Raw genomic sequence first — 21,606 nt, 5'->3', positions numbered from 1 at the left:
TAGGGTTTCCTTTGAAATTTCAGGAGGGCTTGAGGACTTGAGGACACTTCCCGAGATAAATTTAAAGATTTCACCTAGGAGGACTATATCAGATTCTGGATTTATAAGAACCATTTTTGTTTGAGTTTTAGAGGAATCATTAACATCTCTTGTAAGTGTGCAAGAAAATTATAAAATAACGTCTTGATTTGAAATCTTAAATCTGTAGAAGTAAAATCTGGAAATTTTACATTGAGTTTCAACCAATTTTCATGATCAGTGCGCCTTCTACACCCTGAAGAAGTGAAGTCGGTCTTTATGGAGGCATTACAAAATGGACCGATAAAAACTTAATCCGATACACGTTTTTGTGAGCCTAATATACCATAATATTTACAATTTCAGGCAAATCAGATAAAAACTACGGTTTCTAGAAACCCAAGGAGTTAAATCGGGAGATCGTTCTTATGGGGGCTATACTAAAATATGGACCGATACTCACCGTTTTCGGCACACCTCTTTATGACCCGAAAATACCTCTAGATTTCCAATTTCAGACAAATTAGATAAAAACTACGGTTTCTATAAGCCCAAGACCCCAAATCGGGAGGTCGTTTAATATGGGGACCATACCAAAACATGGACCGATACTCACAATTTTTGGCACACATATTTGTGGTCTTACAATACCTCTAGATTTCCAATTTCCGGTAAATTTAATAAAAACTGCGGTTTCTATAAGCCCAAGAAGTAAAATCGGGAGATCGGTCTATATGGGGGCTATACCAAAATATGGACCGATACTCACAATTTTTGGCACAAGTATTTGTGGTCCTACAATACCTCTAGATTTCCAATTTCAGGTAAATTGAATAAAAACTGCGGTTTCTATAAGCCCAAGAAGTAAAATCGGGAGATCGGTCTATATGGGGGCTATACCAAAACATGGACCGATACTCACCATTTTTGGCACACCTCTTTATAGTCCTAAAATACCTCTAGATTTCCCATTTCAGACAAATTGGATAAAAACTACGGTTTCTATAAGCCCAAGACCCCAAATCGGGAGGTCGTTTTATATGGGGACCATACCAAAACATGGACCGATACTCAGAATTTTTGGCACACGTATTTTTGGTCCTACAATACCTCTAGATTTCCAATTTCAGGTAAATTGAATAAAAAGTGCGGTTTCTATAAGCCCAAGAAGTAAAATCGGAAGATCGGTCTATATGGGGGCTATACCAAAACATGGACCGATACTCACCATTTTTGGCACACCTCTTTATGGTCATAAAATACCTCTAGATTTCAAAAAAACTACGATTTCTATAAGCCCAAGACCCCAAATCGGGAGGTCGGTTTATATGGGGACTATATCAAAACCTGGACCGATATAGCCCATCTTCGAACTTGACCTGCCTGCAGACAAAAGACGAGTTTGTGCTAAATTTCAGCACGATTGCTTCATTAGTGAATACTGTAGCGTGATTACAACAGACAGACGGACATCGTTATATCGTCTTAGAATTTCTCCCTGATCAATAATATATATACTTTATATAGTCGGAAATCAATATATCGATGTGTTTGTAACACATGACAAACTTATTATACCCCCGTCACCATTCTATGGTGGTGGGTATAAAAATATTGTATGCATACCTATGCATAAATAAAATTTTCTACACATGAGATTATATGAATATATTTTTTTTTAAGTTGAACCCCCCCCGAATTAAAATCCTGGCTACGGCCTTGAACACCATGTACCAAATTTCTGCGAGATCGGATGAAATATGCTTCTCTTAGAGGCTCCGCAAGCCAAATCTGGGGGTCTGTTTAAATGGGGGCCATACGTAAAAGTGGACCGATATGGCCCATTTGCAATACCATCCGACCTACATCAATAACAACTACTTGTGCAAAGTTTCAAGTCAAGACGGACATGCTTAGATCGACTCAGAATTTCACCACGACCCAGAATATTTATACTTTATGGGGTCTTAGAGCAATATTTCGATGTGTTACAAACGGAATGACAAATTTAATATACCCCCATCCTATGGTGGAGAGTATAGAAAAGGCGAACCGATCCATTTTTCGTCTGGCGCACAGTGTTTCCACATCTTTTTTTAATAATTGAACAGTTAAACATATCAACATAATTTAATACGTAGCTTTTTGTAAAGAATGTAGTAAAGAAAAGAAAACAAGTATCAGCCTAACAACGGACCTTTTACGTCCAAAATATGGTATAAAATCATTGAAATCGGTTTATAATTGCGGATTTGGCAGCTAAAACTAAACTTAAAAATTTCGTGGTAACCCACTAAGGACCCACAAACATGCAAACTTATAGGAAAGCATAATTAAAGCCTAGTACTAAGATCACATTTTCGCACGAAAAACTGTTATACTCCATACAAAAAACGTTTACGCGGAATAAATGCGAAATCTTTGTTTTGAACATTTTCAAACACATATTTATACAACCCTGGATTTTTCGCACGAAAAAATAGGCAGGCATATTATTTCGCATAAATAAGTTAACATCCCTGCGTTTGAGACCCTATTTACGGAGATAGATGAAGATATTCGTTTTTCGCAGAAACTAACTTAGTACTAAGCATAAAACTGAAAGGAGAATTATTTCCAAAAAAGCGATTTGGAACCACTGGTTTGTGAGTCCCTAGTGGATCCACAGGCTGACCTGTAGGCGTTTAAAGTAGGTCACCTCGGGGGTATCAAATTTTGTTTTAGCTGTCAAATTCGCATTTCGATTTCAATGATTTTTTATTTGCTGGTGTGCCAAACTTTTGTTTGGCAAAAATGAGACCTTCTCACATTATTTTTAGTAAAACATGAGCCTGCGAAATTATTGACCATGAAAATTATAATATCTTGCTTGTGAACAAGATTGGCTATAGTTTTAAATACATTTATAAAATGATGTGATGTGCCAATACTTATGTGTGTCACTGTATATAGATAAGTCTACAAATAATTACCAACCGATATGAACTTTTGCGCGGTAATTAGAGAGACAGAATTGAAATATGGGAGTCGCTTTATATGGGGGCTATATACAATTATGAACAGATATGGACCAATTTTTTTTGATTGGGGATCGGTTTATCTGAGGGCTATATATAACTATAGACCGATATGGAACTAGTTAGGCATGGTTGTTAGCGGCTATATACTAGGTTAGGTTAGGTGGCAGCCCGATGTATCGGGCTCACTTAAACTATTCAGTCCATTGTGATACCACATTGGTGAACTTCTCTCTTATCACTGAGTGCTGCCCGATTCCATGTTAAGCTCAATGACAAGGGACCTCCTTTTTATAGCCGAGTCCGAACGGCGTTCCACATTGCAGTGAAACCACTTAGAGAAGCTTTGAAACCCTCAGAAATGTCACCAGCATTACTGAGGTGGGATAATCCACCGCTGAAAAACTTTTTCGTGTCGGTCGAAGCAGGAATTGAACCCACGACCTTGTGTATGCAAGGCGGGCATGCTAACCATTGCACCACGGTGGCTCCCGGCTATATACTAGCACAATGTACCAAATTTCAACTGAATCAGATGAAATTTGCTCATCCAAGGTGTTCCAAAACTAAATCTGCGCATCGGTTTATATGGGAGCTATATATGATTATGGACCCATATAAACCAAATTTGGCAATGTTGTTGAAGACCATATACATATTAACACCACGCACCAAATTTCTGGGTCGTGGTGAAATTCTGAGTCGATCTAAGCATGTCCGTCCGTCTGTTGATCACGCTAACTTCCGATCGAAACAAGCTATCGACTTGAAACTTGGCATAAGTAGTTGTTATTGATGTAGGTCGGATGGTATTGCAAATGGGCCATATCGGACCACTTTTACGTATAGCCCCCATATAAACCGATCCCTAGATTTGGCTTGCGGATCCACTTGGAGGAGCAAAATTCATCCGATCCGGTTAAAATTTGGTATGTGGTGTTAGTATATGGTCTCTAACAACCATGCAAAGATTGGTCCATATCGGTCCATAATTATATATAGCCCCCATATAAACCGATCCCCAGATTTGACCTCCGGAACCTCTTGGAGGAGCAAAATTCATCCGATCCGGTTGAAATTTGGTATGTGGTGTTAGTATATGGTAGGTTAGGTTAGGTTAGGTGGCAGCCCGATGTATCAGGCTCACTTAGACTATTCAGTCCATTGTGATACCACAGTGGTGAACTTCTCTCTTATCACTGAGTGCTGCCCGATTCCATGTTAAGCTCAATGATAAGGGACCTCCTTTTTATAGCCGAGTCCGAACGGCGTTCCACATTGCAGTGAAACCACTTAGAGAAGCTTTGAAACCCTCAGAAATGTCACCAGCATTACTTAGGTGGGATAATCCACCGCTGAAAAACTTTTTGGTGTTCGGTCGAAGCAGAATATGGTACCTAGGGTCTCTCACAAACATGCAAAACTTGGTCCATATCGGTCCATAATTATATATAGCCCCCATATAAACCGATCCCCAGATTTGAACATCGGAGCCTCTTGTAGGAGCAAATTTCATCCGATCCGGTTGAAATTTGGTATGTGGTGTTAGTATATGGTCTAACAACCATGCATTGCGCTAGTATATGGCCGCTAAAAGCCATGCAAAAATTGGTCCATATCGGTCTATAGTTATATACAGCCGATCGCCCATCACACAAAAATTGGTCCATATCGCCGAAAATAATCTACCAAAATTTTATTTCTATAGAAAATTTTGTCAAAATTTTATTTCTATAGAAAATTTTGTCAATATTTTATTTCTATAGAAAATTTTGTCAAAATTTTATTTCTATAGAAAATTTTGTCAAAATTGTATTTCTATAGAAAATTTTATCAAAATTTTATTTCTATAGAAAATTTTGTCAACATTTTATTATATAGAAAGTTTTGTCAAAATATTATTTCTATAGAAAATTTTGTCAAAATTTTATTTCTATAGAAAATTTTGTCAAAATTTTATTTCTATACAAAATTATGTCAAAATTTTTTTATATAGAAAGTTTTGTCAAAATTTTATTTCTATAGAAAATTTTGTCAAAATTTTATTTCTATAGACAATTTTGTCAAAATTGTATTTCTATCGAAAATGTTGTCAAAATTTTATTTCTATAGAAAACTTTGTCGAAATTTTATTTCTATAGAAAATTTTGTCAAAATTTTATTTCTATAGTAAATTTTGTCAAACTGACTTATATACGTATTTTATTGGCTTTTTTATACCCACCACCATAGAATGGTGACGGGGGTATAATAATATATATTCTTGATCAGGGAGAAATTCTAAGACGATATAAGCATGTCCGTCTGTCCGTCTGTCTGTCTGTCTGTTGTGATCACGCTACATCCTTCAATAATGGCGCTATCGTCCTGAAATTTGGTACAGATTGACTGTCAATTAATTTTTTAATTGATACTATCATTTCTGTGATTGAAGACATTTCAATTAAAAAATTAATTGGATCAATTAATTTCGTAATTGAATCAGAAAAATAAAATTTTTGTGTGTAAAAAACTGTAGTTTTTAATCCAATAGGTCTGAAATTGGAAATCTAGAGGTATTTTAGGACCATAAAAATGTGTACCGAAAATGGTGGCTATTGGTCCTTGTTTTGGTATAGCCCCCATATGGACCGATTTCCCGATTTTGCTTCTTGGGCGTCTAGAAAGTGTATTTTCTATCCTATTTGCCTGAAATTGGAAATCTAGAGGTATTCTAGGACCATACAGAGATGTGCCGAAAATGGGGTGTATCGGTCCATGTTTTAATATAGCCCCCATATAGACCGATCTCCCGATTTTACTTCTTGGGCTTCTAGAATCAATAGTTTTAATCCAATTTACCTGAAATTTGAAATCTAGAGGTACTCTAGGACCCTAAAGACGTATGTCGAAAATGGTGAGTACCGGTCCATGTTTTTATATAGCCACCATATAGAACGATCTCCCGATTTTACTTCTTGGGCTTCTAGAATCCATAGTTTTAATCCAATTTGCCTGAAATTTGAAATGTAGAGGTATTCTAGGACCATAAAGACGTGTGTCGAAAATGGTGAGTACCGGTCGATGTTTTGATATAGCCCCCATATAGACCGATCTCCCGATTTTACTGTTTGGGTTTCTAGAATATGTAGTTTTTACCCAATTTGTCTGAACTTGGAAATCTTGAGGTATTCTAGGAAAATAAAGAGATGTGCGGAATATATTGAGTATCGGTACAGTTTTTGGTATAGCCCCCTTATAAACCGGCCCTCCGATTTGGGGTCTAGATTCTAGAACTACAATTAAATGTGCTGAATACTGTGTGTATCCTTCCATGTTTTGGTATAGCCCCCATTACACCTAACTCCCGATTTAACTCCTAGGGTTTCTAGAAATTGTAGTTTTTATCCGATTTACCCCAAATCGAAAATATTCTCGTATTTTAGACCCATAACAAGGTGTATATGATTTAGTTTTATCGGTCCATTTGGTAAGGCCTCCATATAGACCGATTTCACTTATTGAGATATACATACCGATATTTAGGAGAGAAAATGTTAACAATCGATGAACAAACAATCCTAATCAAAAGTTCGCTAACAAAAATTCCTATGCATGGGTAGAAGAAATTTCGCTAGAGCTGCATACCAGGCTTGAATAGAAAAAGTTAAGTTGTCATATGCTCGACTTATGTGAGTGGGAAAGGAAAAGTCGGGCCAGGAGACAGTCCCTTCGCCTCTCACAAATCGAAAAATGAAATAAGGCATTTTAACTACACCATCACAATTTTAGGAAATGTGAGATGGAAATAAATACACAGAAGTATGTTTAAGAATAATCTGAAACACATCACCCCCTTGGTCTTCAAATCTACCATTCAGTCCATGCGATTGTCATCACACCATTGCGTTTCTTTCATTTCATATGCACATATAACCTAGATTTCTTTTTATGTTGTACGAATCGCTAAAGACGAGATGCGACATATTTGCAGTGATGGAAAGGACTGATTTTTTCTAGAAAAATCAATACGGTGATATTGCCCCAAAGTACCGACTGGAGATATTTGGAAAGTTTCTGTAAAATACTTGTACATATATATACTCGCATATACATACCTCTTGGACCTCTTTGCGACGTGTAATAAAATCTCCTAAGTGGAACAATTCCATGCCCAATTTGTCGGCCCAGGAATGTACTCTGAAACAGGAAACGGATGTGAATTTCTTTGTGTTTTTCGTTTGCATAAGGATGTTATCCAAATCGAATATTTACAGATTGTAATTGATTTTTTCACTAGCATTCACCAGACTGCCCCCATTGGGACCGCATATCACATAGAAATAGCAAAGGACTTTAAACAAAACCGAAAGGAATTTTCTCATCAGCATTTTGCGGCGATTGATGGTTTCACACTTTATTATTTGAGCAACTATTTAGTGCTTGTGCCGTCCGAGATGTGAAAATTGAGCCTGGTGGCATGTATTTTTCGTATTTTATATTGCCAAAATATTTGATGTAACGACCACGAAAAAGGTTTGCTCTTTTAATTTTGTTCCATCAACCAAATCTATCGGTATATTATCATCGTGAACACAGAGAAATTTGATGTTGTAGGATTTGCTAATGCCACAGGACCTTTGTTTGAATATGAATTATTTTCTTTGAGCTATTTATTAAACTGCCATTTAGTAAACTTTTCCCGAATTGTTGGGCACTTGAAAAGCTTTTTGTTAAATTTTCCTATCTGGATGAAAAACACTTCTTGTATCTACACTGGAGTTTTTGATAATTTCGTTCGAATTTGTGTCGAAGCGATGAGTTCATCCATTACATGGCGTGTGTTACAAAGAGACCCCTATGACAATGCCAGCAAGTGACCTGCTGAACTCCTTCCACACTTTTAGGCGCATGCGTTAATTATTGAGGCGCATGCCCCTTATTTTTTGGAATTGTTTATGTTTACATCGCAGCCACGTGTGCCGGCATTCAACGGTATGTAACAGGTGTGTATTATAGGGGACAGTGGGGAGAACAGAATTGAGTATAAACAAATTTGGAGTTTGCTCCGTGCGATTGTTTACATCGCGTATGTAGACAAAGAGATAGAAGAATGTTTTGTGATATTTCAACGATTGTTGAATGAATGGCAGTCTAAGTAACCAAAACCTTTGGGATTGAGGAAATATCAACAGTTGTTCCTTTACTGAACGTCAAATTGTGACGTTTATTTTGTTTCAAAATCAATGTGGTTCACAGTTTCTAGATAGAGCGGGGTGGGAAATAGCTATACACCAAAAAAAAAATAAATCTGATTTCTGTCATGAAATAAATTACTTCACTTAATTATACTTTCCTGTTGAAAATGTGATTGGTTTAGTTATTTTCCATAATTAAATAAGTAAGGACAGTCTAAAGTCGGACGGGGCCGACCCTTTACCAATATGTATACCAACATTTATGATACCATTTTAACAAATATTTAAATATGAACTGATTTGGACAAAACTTTTTAAACTTTCACAAAATGTCAAGATTCAAAATTTAAATTGGTTAACCCTCTAAAGGGTGATACGGTCAAAATTTGGTCAAGGGAAAACACGTGTAAATCGGTGAAATCGTTTATTTAAAAAATCAAATTAAATTTCTTTTTCAAGTTCAATTAGTATAAAATTCATGAAAAATATTCAGTTAGGCATTCGCTTTTCCAAATCCGAATTGCCGGGCCTCACGCTTGACACCTGCCATCAGATTTTGTACAGCCACCTTGTCCACCTTCTTCGCCGCAGAAAGCCAGTTTGCCTTGAACTGCTGCTCGTCCTTAGCAGTTTTTTTGGTCTTCTTTAGGTTCCGCTTGACAATAGCCCAGTATTTCTCAATTGGGCGGAGTTCTGGCGTGTTGGGAGGGTTCTTGTCCTTGGGAACCACCTGCACGTTGTTGGCGGCGTACCACTCCATGGCCTTTTTACCGTAATGGCAAGATGCCAAATCCGGCCAAAACAGTACGGAACAACCGTGTTTCTTCAGGAAAGGCAGCAGACGTTTATTCAAACACTCTTTCACGTAAATTTCTTGGTTGACAGTCCCGGAAGCTATGAAAATGCTGCTTTTCAAACCACAGGTACAGATGGCTTGTCAAACCAGATATTTCTTTGCGAACTTTGACAGTTTTATGTGCTTGAAAATATCTGATACCTTTCCCCTTCCTTTTGCCGTATAAAACTCCTGTCCCGGAAGCTGCTTGTAGTCGGCTTTGACGTAGGTTTCGTCGTCCATTACCACGCAGTCAAACTTCGTCAGCATCGTCGTGTACAGCCTCCGGGATCGCGCTTTGGCCGTCGTATTTTGTTTATCATCGCGATTTGGAGTCAATACCTTCTTGTAAGTCGATAGTCCGGCTCGTTTTTTGGCTCGATGCACGGTTGTAGACGATACACCCAGCTTATTTGCGGCATCTCGGAGAAAGAGGTTAGGGTTTCGCTTGAAACTACCGGCAACTTTCTTTGTCGTCTCAGCGGCTTCCGGTTTTCGATTTCCCCCCGATCCAGACTTCCTGGCTGTCGACAAACGTTCCCCAAACACTTTAATTACATTTGTAACGGTTGATTTGGCAACTTTTAGCGATTTTGCCAGCTTTGCATGCGAGTAGCTCGGATTTTCGCGATGCGCGAGCAAAATTTTGATACGCTGCTCTTCTTGCTTGGACGGCATTTTGACAACTGAAGAGTGAATTCCAAAGTCAAAATAGGAGCAACAGGTTTTTTAAATGCAAAATTGAAAGAAATACGTCAAGTTTATATTGACCAAATTTTGACCGTATCACCCTTTAATGTCCCATTTTTTTTGCCAGCTGCTTAAATATTCAATGTTAACAACACAAAAGCAAGAAAACTAAACAAGAAAAAATTTATAGGGTAAAATTTAGTATATGCTGCAAGGCATCTTGAACGGTTTCAACTAAGTTTTCTTTTTATTTTACCCATTTTTGTTGCTTTAACGTGTGTTTTACTAAAAGCTTCCTTATTTAATGAAGCCCGCCTAAAGTCGGCATTGGGCATTAGAGGGTTAATGACCGGGACGGATCACAATGTTACTAAAAAACAAGTATATACGGCCGTAAGTTCGGCCAGGCCGAAGCTTATGTACCCTCCATCATGGATTGCGTAGAAACTTAAGTTGCGGTAACGCTTGCCGATGGCAAGTTGTCTTACTTTTAATGGTTCGAATTTTTCTAGTTTGAATTTCTTTATTAACAATAGTGTTATTGACAAAGTTGATTGCATTAAGGTTTTGGGATTTTACGTTGATAATCGTCTTAATTTCGACAGGCATATAAATAAGGTCATTTCTAATATTACATTTCAACTACGCAGAATTTATAGGGCAGGATCAAGTCTCCCTTTTACTATGAAGGCGCATAGGACTTGGTCTTCTAATGCCACACATTATGTATGGCCTGGAAGTATTTTCAGGAACCAGTTCGGGTAGCCTACATCGCCTCAAGGTTTGTTTTAATCGAATTATTCGATATATATACAATTTGAGGATGCATGACCATGTAACGAGCAGCTCTGTGGAACTTTTAGGGTGCACCTTTGAGAATTTTATTAAATTAAGGCTAATGATGTTGTTTTACAAGACAATGAAATATTGTAATCCATCCTATTTGATTGCACATTTTGAATTTGGAGACTCGAATAGAACTCGCTGCTTGGTGGTTCCACGGTACCAGACATTAGTGATGCAGAGATCATTTCAGGTGAGAGTGGTAAGGTTGTGGAACACAATTGTTCCCTACGACAATAGGAATTTCTCCCTACCTTGTCATGAATATAGACGAATATTAATTTCGCGGCTTTAGTAAGAAAGGAAACAGAAAAATGTTATACACTGACATTAATGGTCGTCCAATTTAAAATGTTCTCTTATTATTTACCCATATTAGTGTCATTTATTTATTTATTTATTTATTTATTTACTGCATTTTGATATAAAAATAGATGTCTAAGTAAATTATATATGGATTTGAATTTGTTATACCATAGTGTCTTTCTAAATTGTAGCTATGCATAATCATATTTGGCCTGTCCTTGGCTTTTCGATTATGAAATAAAGATATATGGGATTTCTAGGGTTTTACTCACTGAACTTCTCCGTTTAGCTCAATAATAACAAGAAATGTTTATATTCAATGTTCATAGAAATAACTATAGTTTTATTTTGTATGTAATTATAATAAAATGTGAATAAATGATGAAATTAGTGTTTATCAATCCGAGAGTGTTGCCGTAGCACGTCTTTACAGTTTCGCGTCGTCAATAGAACTGAACTTGAGTGTGAGAGTGTTATGTTAGGGATACCCTTTTTCTCTCATCCCACATCTCGGCCATCCTGCAAGCCAACCGGGTTGGAAACCTCCTGTAATTCATCTTCATCCGGATCATAACCAATGGGCCAAGGTTTCATAAATTCAGAACATGTTGTCGTCTGTTTCGGGCCTTCATTATTTGTCGTCTTAACAACATCGTAGGTGTCCTTAGGCTTAACCTTAACAATTCTGTATGGACCCAAGTATTTCGGCTTCAGTTTTAATCCACCGCCCAGTTGGGTGCGCTTAATTGCCACAAGATCATCGACGTTATATTGATGTGCCGGTTTTCGTTTACGATCGTAAGCATTTTTATTCTCACTTTGAACTGCTAATATCTGTTGCTTCGCTGATTGTCGAAGTTGGTCTCGTTGTTCATCGTAGCACAAACAGAGCTCTTGTTCTAACAATTCTTTTAGCCTTAAATCTTCCTTAGTCCTCATTTTAACACCAACAAGCATCTCAAAAGGCGTATGACCAATGCTTCTCTGATAAGTTGAATTAATAGTTGTTTGAACATCAGGAACGTACTTGTACCATTTTCCTGGTTCGTCGATGCTTAGCTTTGACAAAACAGATATTATAACACTGTTAAGTCTCTCGACTTGCCCGTTCGCTCGTGGAAGTCCTGTTGTAATCTTGATATGGTTTATCCCTTCGTTATCACAATATGTCTTGAATTCTTCGCTCGTGAAAGCAGATCCACGATCGGATACAATTTGAAATGGGTTGCCAAACGTAGTGCATTGCAATTCCAACTTCGAAATTGCATCTTTAGCGGATGTCGTCTTTGTTGGATATAGCCAGCAAAATTTTGTGAAGGCGTCAATTACAGCAAAGATGTGGTTATAATTTTTATTTGTTGATTCCAATGGACCAAGATAGTCAACGTGGTATGTGTGTAACGGCGTATCTCCTTTTGGAAGAGGTTTTAATTCTCCTTCTTGTTTACCACGTTTTCTATTTGAAATCACACAGGAAACACAATTCATTATATGCCTATGTATCTTTTCCTCTAATTTCGGAATATAATAGTCCTTGTCGATAAGCTCCCTCGTTTTCTTGATGGAAAAGTGACCTCTTTCGTGGGCTGTTCTTATAATATCATTCTGCATGCCCTTTGGAACTACCATAAGTTCACAGTCATTTTCCACTTTATACAAAATTCCGCCTTTTAGAAAATAATCTTTATATGTCGACTTTTCTTTCAAAATGTCGCGAATTGCGCTTAAGTCTTCGTCACTTTCTTGTAGTTTTCTTATACGTTCCACCAAACCATCATCATGTATATGCATCACTGGATACCGACTTAATGCGTCTACATGGCACATTTGTGATCCAGGCCGGTGTACGACAAAATAGTCATATTCTTGTAAAAACAAAATCCATCTGGCCACTCTGGTACACAAATCCTTTTTATCCAAAGTTTTGGTAAAAGCGTTACAATCCGTTACTAATTTGAACCGTAATCCTATGAGATACACTCGAAACTTTTTTAAAGCTTCTATAATGGCGAGTACCTCTAGCTCGTAACTTGTGTATCGTCGTTCGGCGTCGGTCGTCTTCTTACTCATATAGTACACCGGATGTAAAAGTTCGTCTTCAGGATTCCTTTGTAGGAGGACAGCGCCAAATCCATCAATAGATGCGTCGGTGTGGACCTCTGTTTCGTATGTCTCATTAAATATATTCAATACAGGTTCATTACTCATGCATTGTTTTAGTTTATTAAAAGCTATCTTCTGTTCGGTACCAAATTCAAATTTCGCATTTCCTTTTCGAAGATCGTTAAGCGGCTTGGCAATAATTGCAAACTTTGGTATGAACTTTCTGAAATAACCAGCGAGCCCAAGAAAGCTTTCTAGTTGTTTAAGATTCTGCGGTTGAGGAAATTTTATCATTGCCATCGTTTTTTCGGGTGCAGGATAAATTTTCCTTTCCCCTATGACATTACCGAGAAATTGAACACGTCTTTTCAAAAAATGACTTTTCTTAAAATTTATGTCAAGACCGTAGTCTTTGCACGTCTCTAAAACTCGATGCAGATTCACAAGAGCTTCGTCGTAATTGCTTGCGGGTATTATGACGTCATCCACATATGGTAAAGCAATACCTTCTCTATTCAGCTCTCGGAATATAGCGTTTATGTGACGTTGGAAAACTGCTGGCGAGTTACAAAGACCAAAAGGTACTTTTCGAAATTGATATTGACCGTTGTGTGTTACAAACGAAGTATATTTTCTACTTGCCTCGTTTACTGGAACATGAAAAAAACCATTCCGCAGGTCTATCGTACTAAACACAACTGCATTTTGTAATCGATCAAGCTGATCTTCGATTAGTGGTAAAGGGAAGTGGTCCTTTACTATTACCTTATTGATCTTACGATAATCTACACATAGTCTTGCCGTCGAGTCTCGCTTCTTTACCAATACAATTGGGCTGCAAAATTCAGAGTCAGAATGTTCGATAATACCTTCGGCTAGCCATTTCTCAATTTGGGCTTCTACAATATATCTCTCTTTCAATGGAAGTCGTCGTGGGCTAGAGAATATTGGTGTCTCGTCTCTTAAGACCAACCGTAGCTCCACGTTCGTTGTCTTACACTCTTGTGGCTTGTATGCTCGAACAATTTCCGTCACCTTGTTGGCAAAATCTTCTCCAGCTGCCTTATCGATATCCAAATCTTGATCGTTATCATCACAAACATTCATGATCATAATGCTATGGATATCTTGACTTGCCGCATCCTTAATTTTATTAATTTCTAAACGATCTGAAGTAATAGTTATTTTGGCATGTTTGCAAATGTCACATCCAAGAATTATTTCCACGTCGGTACACGTATCTGGCACTACGTGAAACTCCAAATCGTAGTATTCATCGTCTATCTCGACTCTGTATGAGAAGTTACCAAGAGGTTTTACTTTATTCTCCTTGGAGTTATTACCAAAACCTATTAAGTGAAACTTCGACTCCTTCAGTTCGGGCATTTCCAATGACTCGTAAATCTTCTTAGACACAACGTTGAATTTACTGCCAGTATCAAATAAAGCATACCATGACTTATCTCCAAATTTAGTTTCCTTTTTCATTACGTCCTCTGAGACTAATTGGCGAACGTTTGCTTTTTCCTGCTTCAAAGGACAATCCTTTGAAATGTGCCCAAAATTGTTACAGTTAAAGCACTTTAAACCTTTCGCTTTGTCCTTGCATGTTTTCGACGTGTGTCCCTTTGCACCACAATTATAACATGAAACGTCCTTATTTGTATTCTTGGGTGTCGTTTTGTTAACGTTTGACGTGTTTTGTTTTGCTTCACCAATATTTTTTGGTCTCACCCACATGTCTTCATAACATCGTAGTTTCATCTTAAATTCGTTTAGATTAGTCGCACCGTAGAGAATCATTTTATTTGACGTTGAGTCTCTGATGCCGTCAATCACGTATTGGATCAATGCGATGTCTTCGACCATTCCACGTGAAGCTATTTCCTTCATATGCAAAAAGTACTCATGCACGCTTTCTTCTTTACCAATCCTGCGTTCAGCCAACAATTTGTGAATCTGTGCACTATTCATCTTCGGCCCGAATTCACTTATCAGAGACTCTTGCAGTCTATTCCAAGTTGTGATTCCCCTTTCGCTAGAGATAAAAAGTTTAGCAAGTCCTCTCAGCGATTTCTTACCAAAAACATATTTCTGGAAGTCGTCCCAGCCCATGACCTCAGCTGTTTCCTCAAATTCTTCAATCCAAGATTTAACGGCTAAAACTCCACTACCATCAAATGGTCTGATTGACTCCTCTATGTCCCGAAAATTCATAGAAAATCTTGTGCCAACATTCGATGCATAGTACTGTGCCATCGAACTTTCATTATTTCGAGTTTTGTTTACATTCTGATTTTTTTCTATTTGCATGCGTTTTCTTATTCCTCTGTTCATTGATGGTTTGTCTTCTTCGTTATTCTGAAACTTTGCTGCATATCTACCAGCGCCCAAGCAAACATCATCATCTCCTTCAAAAACTTCATCATTAGCTTCAGAAGTTACACTGAAATCCTCATCACCGTCGTTAATAGGTACCATCGTGCGGTCTTTACTCTCACTCAAAAGAGAAGCTGCGTCGCCGTCGTCGTCGTCGTTATCCGTTTGGCATTCGTCTTTTAGAGCCGTTGCACACATCAATCCACCTTTCTTTAAATTTGCAAATATGTGCTTAAACAAGTCGTCAACGTTATATTCTATTCCCAACACATTGCAAATTGAAACTAGATCCGCTGCACACAAATTCTTTTTAACGTATTCTGCCTTATCCTTAAATTCAAGAGCATCCTCGTTATACAAAAAACCTTCAAACTTTCGCAATCGTTCTCTATTTCCACGATCTCCTTCGCTGGCGAAAACAAATTTATGCATTGCAACAATAATATGTCGTTTGGCCGTTGCCAAATTCTTCCGAATTTCTACGAAATCACCGAGCACTGCCATTTCGCCGTTTTTTTCCGCTTTTTTCTTTTCACGTATAAACCCACGAGATGTTTCTCCTTTTTTCTTTTCTCTCTTTTGGCAAAACCGTCTATACACTCTTTTTATTTAGTCCGTAAAAAGAAAAGAAGCTCCTCGTATGAAACAACCAATTTATTTCCGCGAATCCGGGTTGAGCCACCAAATTTTATGGGATTTCTAGGGTTTTACTCACTGAACTTCTCCGTTTAGCTCAATAATAACAAGAAATGTTTATATTCAATGTTCATAGAAATAACTATAGTTTTATTTTGTATGTAATTATAATAAAATGTGAATAAATGATGAAATTAGTGTTTATCAATCCGAGAGTGTTGCCGTAGCACGTCTTTACAGTTTCGCGTCGTCAATAGAACTGAACTTGAGTGTGAGAGTGTTATGTTAGGGATACCCTTTTTCTCTCATCCCACAGATATATGAAATGAAAAAAAACCTCCTAACACCATCTTCTAAATTGTATGTAAGTCCATACGTGGTATATATTAAATCAAAAAAGATCGATCCAATACGTATATAATTCAGTTTGACAATGTAGACATACAATTTTGACAACATTTTCTACAGAAATAAAATTTTAACAAAATTTTCTATAGAAATAAAATTTTCACAAAATTTTCTATAGAAATAAAAATTTTGACAAAATTTTCTATAGAAATAAAAATTTTGACAAAATTTTCTATAGAAAGAAAATTTTGACAAAAATTTCTACAGAAATAAAATTTTAACAAAATTTTCTATAGAAATAAACTTTTGACAAAATTTTCTATAGAAATAAAATCTTGGTAGATTGTTTTTGGCTCGAGTGGCAACCATGATTATGAACCGAATAAAATTTGAACAAAATTTTCTATAGAAATAAAATTTTGACAAAATTTTCTATAGAAATAAAATTTTGACAATGATGAAAATTTTATTATGAAATGAATAAAATTTTAACAAAATTTTCTCTAGAAATAAAATTTTTACAAAATTTCATATAGAAATAAAATTTTGACAAAAGTTTGTATAGAAATAAAATTTTGGTAGATTATTTTTGGCTCTAGTGGCAACCATGATTATGAACCGATATGGACCAATTTTTGTGTGATTGGACCAATTTTGGTATGGTTCTTAGCGACCATATACTAACACCACGTTCCTAATTTGAACCGGATCGGAAGAATTTTGCTCCTCCAAGAGGCTCCGGAGGTCAATTCTGGAGAACGTTTTATATGGGGGCTATATATAATTATGGACCGATATGGACCAATTCTGGCACGGTTGTTAAAGATCATATACTAACACCATGTTCCAAATTACAACCGGATTGGATGAAATTTGCTTCTCTTGGAGACTTCGCAAGCCAAATCTGGGGATCGGTTTATATGGGGGCTATATATAATTATGAACCGATGTGGACCCATTTTTGCACGGTTGTTAGAGACCATATACCAACACCATGTACCAAATTTCAGCCGTATCGGATGAAATATGCTTCTCTTAGAGGCTCCACAAGCCAAATCTGGGGATCGGTTTATATGGGGGCTATATATAATTATCGACCGATATGGACCAATTTTTGCATGGTTGTTAGAGACCATATACCTACATCATGTACCAAATTTCAGCCGGATCGGATGAAATTTACTTCCCTTTGAGGCTCCGCAAGCCTCTGGGGATCGGTTTATATGGGGGCTATGTATAATTATGGACCGATGTGGACCAATTTTTGCATGGTTGTTAGAGACCATATACCAACACCATGTACCAAATTTCAGCCGGATCGGATGAAATTTGCTTCTGTTAGAGGCTCCACAAGCCAAATCTGAGGGTCCCTTTATATGGGGGCTATACGTAAAAGTGGACCGATATGGCCCATTTTCAATACCTTCCGACCTACATCGATAGCAACTACTTGTGCCAAGTTTCAGGTCGATAGCTTGTTTCGTTCGGAAGTTAGCGTGATTTCAACAGACGGACGGACGGACATGCTTAGATCGACTCAGAATTTCACCACGACCCAGAATATATATACTTTATGGGGTCTTAGAGCAATATTTCGATGTGTTACAAACGGAATGACAAAGTTAATATACCCCCATCCTATGATGGAGGCTATAACAAGTAAGTAAAGTCTAATGTTGGGCGAGGCCGACTATATTATACCCTTCACCACTATGTAGACAAACATGTGTGTTACCATCTCAACTACTTCAAATTTGCTGGGAGCTGTATAAAGGTTTGCATTTCCAGATACAAATACTTTTAATGGAGACAATTTTTTGTACTTCTACAAAATCTCTAGAATTAAAATTTAAATCGGATAACGCCCTGGGATGAAACACAATGTTAGTAAAAAAAATATGGGACATATGAAGCAGAGAAATTTTAATGCAATTGTACAAAAGAGCATTTATGATTTATCAGGCGATACATAACAGGTTGGCTGATAAGTCCCCAGTCTGACACATAGATGGCGTCGCTAGTATTAAATGCATATTATTTTTATATAGTACCAACCTTCAAATGATTCGTGTCAAAATTTGACGTCTGTAAGTCAATTAGTTTGTGAGATACAGCGTCTTTTGTGAAGCAACTTTTGTTATTGTGAAAATAAAAAATGGAAAAAAAATGAATTTCGTGTTTTGATAAAATACTGTTTTCTGAAGGGAAAAAATACGGTGGAAGCAAAAACTTGGCTTGAATGAGTTTCCGGACTCTGCCCCAGGGAAATAAACAATAATTGATTGGTATGCAAAATTTAACCGTGGTGAAATGAGCACGGAGGACGGTGCACGCAGTGGACGCCCGAAAGAGGTGGTTACCGACAAAAACACCAAAAAAATCCACAAAATGATTTTGAATGATCGTAAAATGAAGTTGATCGAGATAGCAGAGGCCTTAAAGATATCAAAGGAACGTGTTGGTCATATCATTCATCAATATTTGGATATGCGGAAGCTCTGTGCAAAATGGGTGCCGTGCGAGCTCACATTTGACCAAAAACAATAACGTGTTGATGATTCTGAGCGGTGTTTGCAGCTGTTAACTCGTAATACACCCGAGTTTTTCCGTCGATGTGTGACAATGGATGAAACATGGCTCCATCACTACACTCCTGAGTCCAATCGACAGTCGGCTGAGTGGACTGCGACCGGTGAACCGTCTTCGAAGCGTGGAAAGACTCAAAAGTCCGCTGACAAAGTAATGGCCTCTGTTTTTTTTTGGGATGCGCATGGAATAATTTTTATCGATTATCTTGAGAAGGGAAAAACCATCAACAGTGACTATTATATGGCGTTATTGGAACGTTTGAAGGTCGAAATCGCGGCAAAACGGCCCCATATGAAGAAGAAAAAAGTGTTGTTCCACCAAGATAACGCACGGTGCCACAAGTCATTGAGAACCATGGCAAAAATTTATGAAGTGGACTTCGAATTGCTTCCCCACCCACCGTATTCTCCAGATCTGGCCCCAGCGACTTTTTCTTGTTCTCAGACCTCAAAAGGATGCTCACAGGGAAAAAATTTGGCTGCAATGAAGAAGTGATCGCCGAAACTGAGGCCTATTTTGAGGCAAAACCGAAGGAGTACTACAAAAATGGTATCAAAAAATTGGAAGAAAAACCATCAACAGTGACTATTATATGGCGTTATTTGAACGTTTGAAGGTCGAAATCGCGGCAAAACGGCCCCATATGAAGAAGAAAAAAGTGTTGTTCCACCCAGATAACGCACGGTGCCACAAGTCATTGAGAACCATGGCAAAAATTTATGAAGTGGACTTCGAATTGCTTCCCCACCCACCGTATTCTCCAGATCTGGCCCTGCGACTTTTTCTTGTTCTCAGACCTCAAAAGGATGCTCACAGGGAAAAAATTTGGCTGCAATGAAGAAGTGATCGCCGAAACTGAGGCCTATTTTGAGGCAAAACCGAAGGAGTACTACAAAAATGGTATCAAAAAATTGGAAGATCGTTATAATCGTTGAATCGCTCTTGAAGGGAACTATGTTGATAATAAAAACGAATTTTGACAAAAAATGTGTTTTTCTTTGTTAGACCGGGGACTTATCAGCCAACCTGTTACACGCCAATTATAACCAGATCGGTGAAAAATATATATGGCAGCTATATCTAAATCTGAACCAATAAGGATAGTCTTTGAGCCGAAACAGGACCCTATACCAAATTTTAGGACAATCGGACTAAAACTGCGAGCTGTACTTTGAACACAAAAATACACCAAGACAGACAGACGGACAGACGGACATCGCTAAATCGACTCAGAATTTAATTCTAAGCCGATCCGTATACTAAAAGGTTGGTCTATGATTACTCCTTCTTGGCATTACATACAAATGCACAAACTTATTATACCCTGTACCACAGTAGTGATGAAGGGTATAAACATAATAAACATAAACTTTTTGATAATGTTTTACTTGAGGGCTTTATGTACATATAAGATTATTCATTACATTGTATCGCGCACACTATTAAGAACGTTCAGTAATCCTCCGAATGAGGTAACTACAATTTTTTCAGATAAATCAAGTAAATTGTTAACAACATATGCCAAAGGCTGAAAATAAAATACCAAAAGTATTAAATTTAAAGATCATTGTTTTAATTCAATGAATACATACCGCAATTAGAAATAATAGTAATACTATTAGACGATGAGCCAAGACAATAAATATTGAAAATACCGTCAATATACCAAGCAATGTTACTAGGGTCATGACCTCTACTAGCCCCACCGCAACAGGCATTTTTGTATTTATCTTGGACGATCAACAAAAGATTTGAATTTGGTTTAATAATAAGCAAAAATTTATAAAATATTTTATTTTTTAATTTTTTTATCTTCCTTTAATTTTGACAGTTGTATGATGGCAAATAAATCTATTTATGTGTATATACATTTCAGTTCAAATAACAAGCACAGGTTCACTCAAACAGGTTTCCAATTATTTCCAAGAACTTGGCAATTATCATAATCTGAAAAAAAAAATCAAATTAATGCCCTCTTCCTTTATATCGAACGAAAACTTTCTTTCGTATTCTAAACGAAAGAAATTTGTTTTTTTCCTCTATTTCGAAAGGCAAGTCACTTCATATTTTGTTGTCGAGTAATAAACGAACATATACAATATGTGTCAAGAAACAAGTATATCTTCGGGAAGTGAGGACACTTAAAGATTTCACCTATGAGGACTATATCAGATTCTGGATTTATAAGAACCGTTTTTGTTTGAGTTTTAGAGTAATCATTAACATCTCTTGTAAGTGTGCAAGAAAATTATAAAATAGCGTCTTGATTTGAAATCTTAAATCTGTAGAAGTAAAATCTGGAAATTTTACATTGAGTTTCAAGCAATTTTCATGATCAGTGCGCCTTCTACACCCTCAAGAAGTGAAGTCGGTCTATATGGAGGCATTACCAAATGGACCGATAAAAACTTAATCCGATACATGTTTTTGTGAGCCTAAAATACCAGAATATTTACAGTTTCAGGCAAATCAGATAAAAACTACGGTTTCTAGAAACCCAAGGAGTTAAATCGGGAGATCATTCTTATGGGGGCTACACTAAAATATGGACCGATACTCACCGTTTTCGGCACACCTCTTTATGACCCGAAAAAACCTCTAGATTTCCAATTTCAGGCAAATAGGATAAAAACTTCGGATTCTAGAAGCCCAAGAAGTAAAATCG

The 21,606-nt window shown here is 37.2% G+C and overlaps 1 protein-coding gene across 2 annotated transcripts in view; it reads right to left on the bottom strand.

The window, feature by feature from the left end:
• stj (voltage-dependent calcium channel subunit straightjacket) overlaps nt 1–7,927 on the bottom strand; it is a 133,072-nt gene extending 125,145 nt beyond the window's left edge. The window contains exons 1-2 of one of the 2 annotated variants that reach the window (XM_075305271.1): nt 7,290–7,927; nt 7,133–7,214 (exon numbers count right to left, since the gene is read on the bottom strand). In XM_075305271.1, the coding sequence (XP_075161386.1) occupies nt 7,133–7,214; nt 7,290–7,405 (198 nt within the window). In that variant the 5' untranslated portion in view covers nt 7,406–7,927. The remainder of the gene's footprint in view (nt 1–7,132; nt 7,215–7,289) is intronic. The other variant, XM_075305272.1, reaches the window with a different exon arrangement.
• Nucleotides 7,928–21,606: the final 13,679 nt, after the last annotated feature.

This window comes from Haematobia irritans, chromosome 4 (genome assembly GCF_050003625.1).
Source record: "Haematobia irritans isolate KBUSLIRL chromosome 4, ASM5000362v1, whole genome shotgun sequence".
Taxonomy (NCBI): Eukaryota; Metazoa; Arthropoda; class Insecta; order Diptera; family Muscidae; genus Haematobia; species Haematobia irritans.
This window is presented reverse-complemented; position numbering and strand designations above follow the sequence as displayed.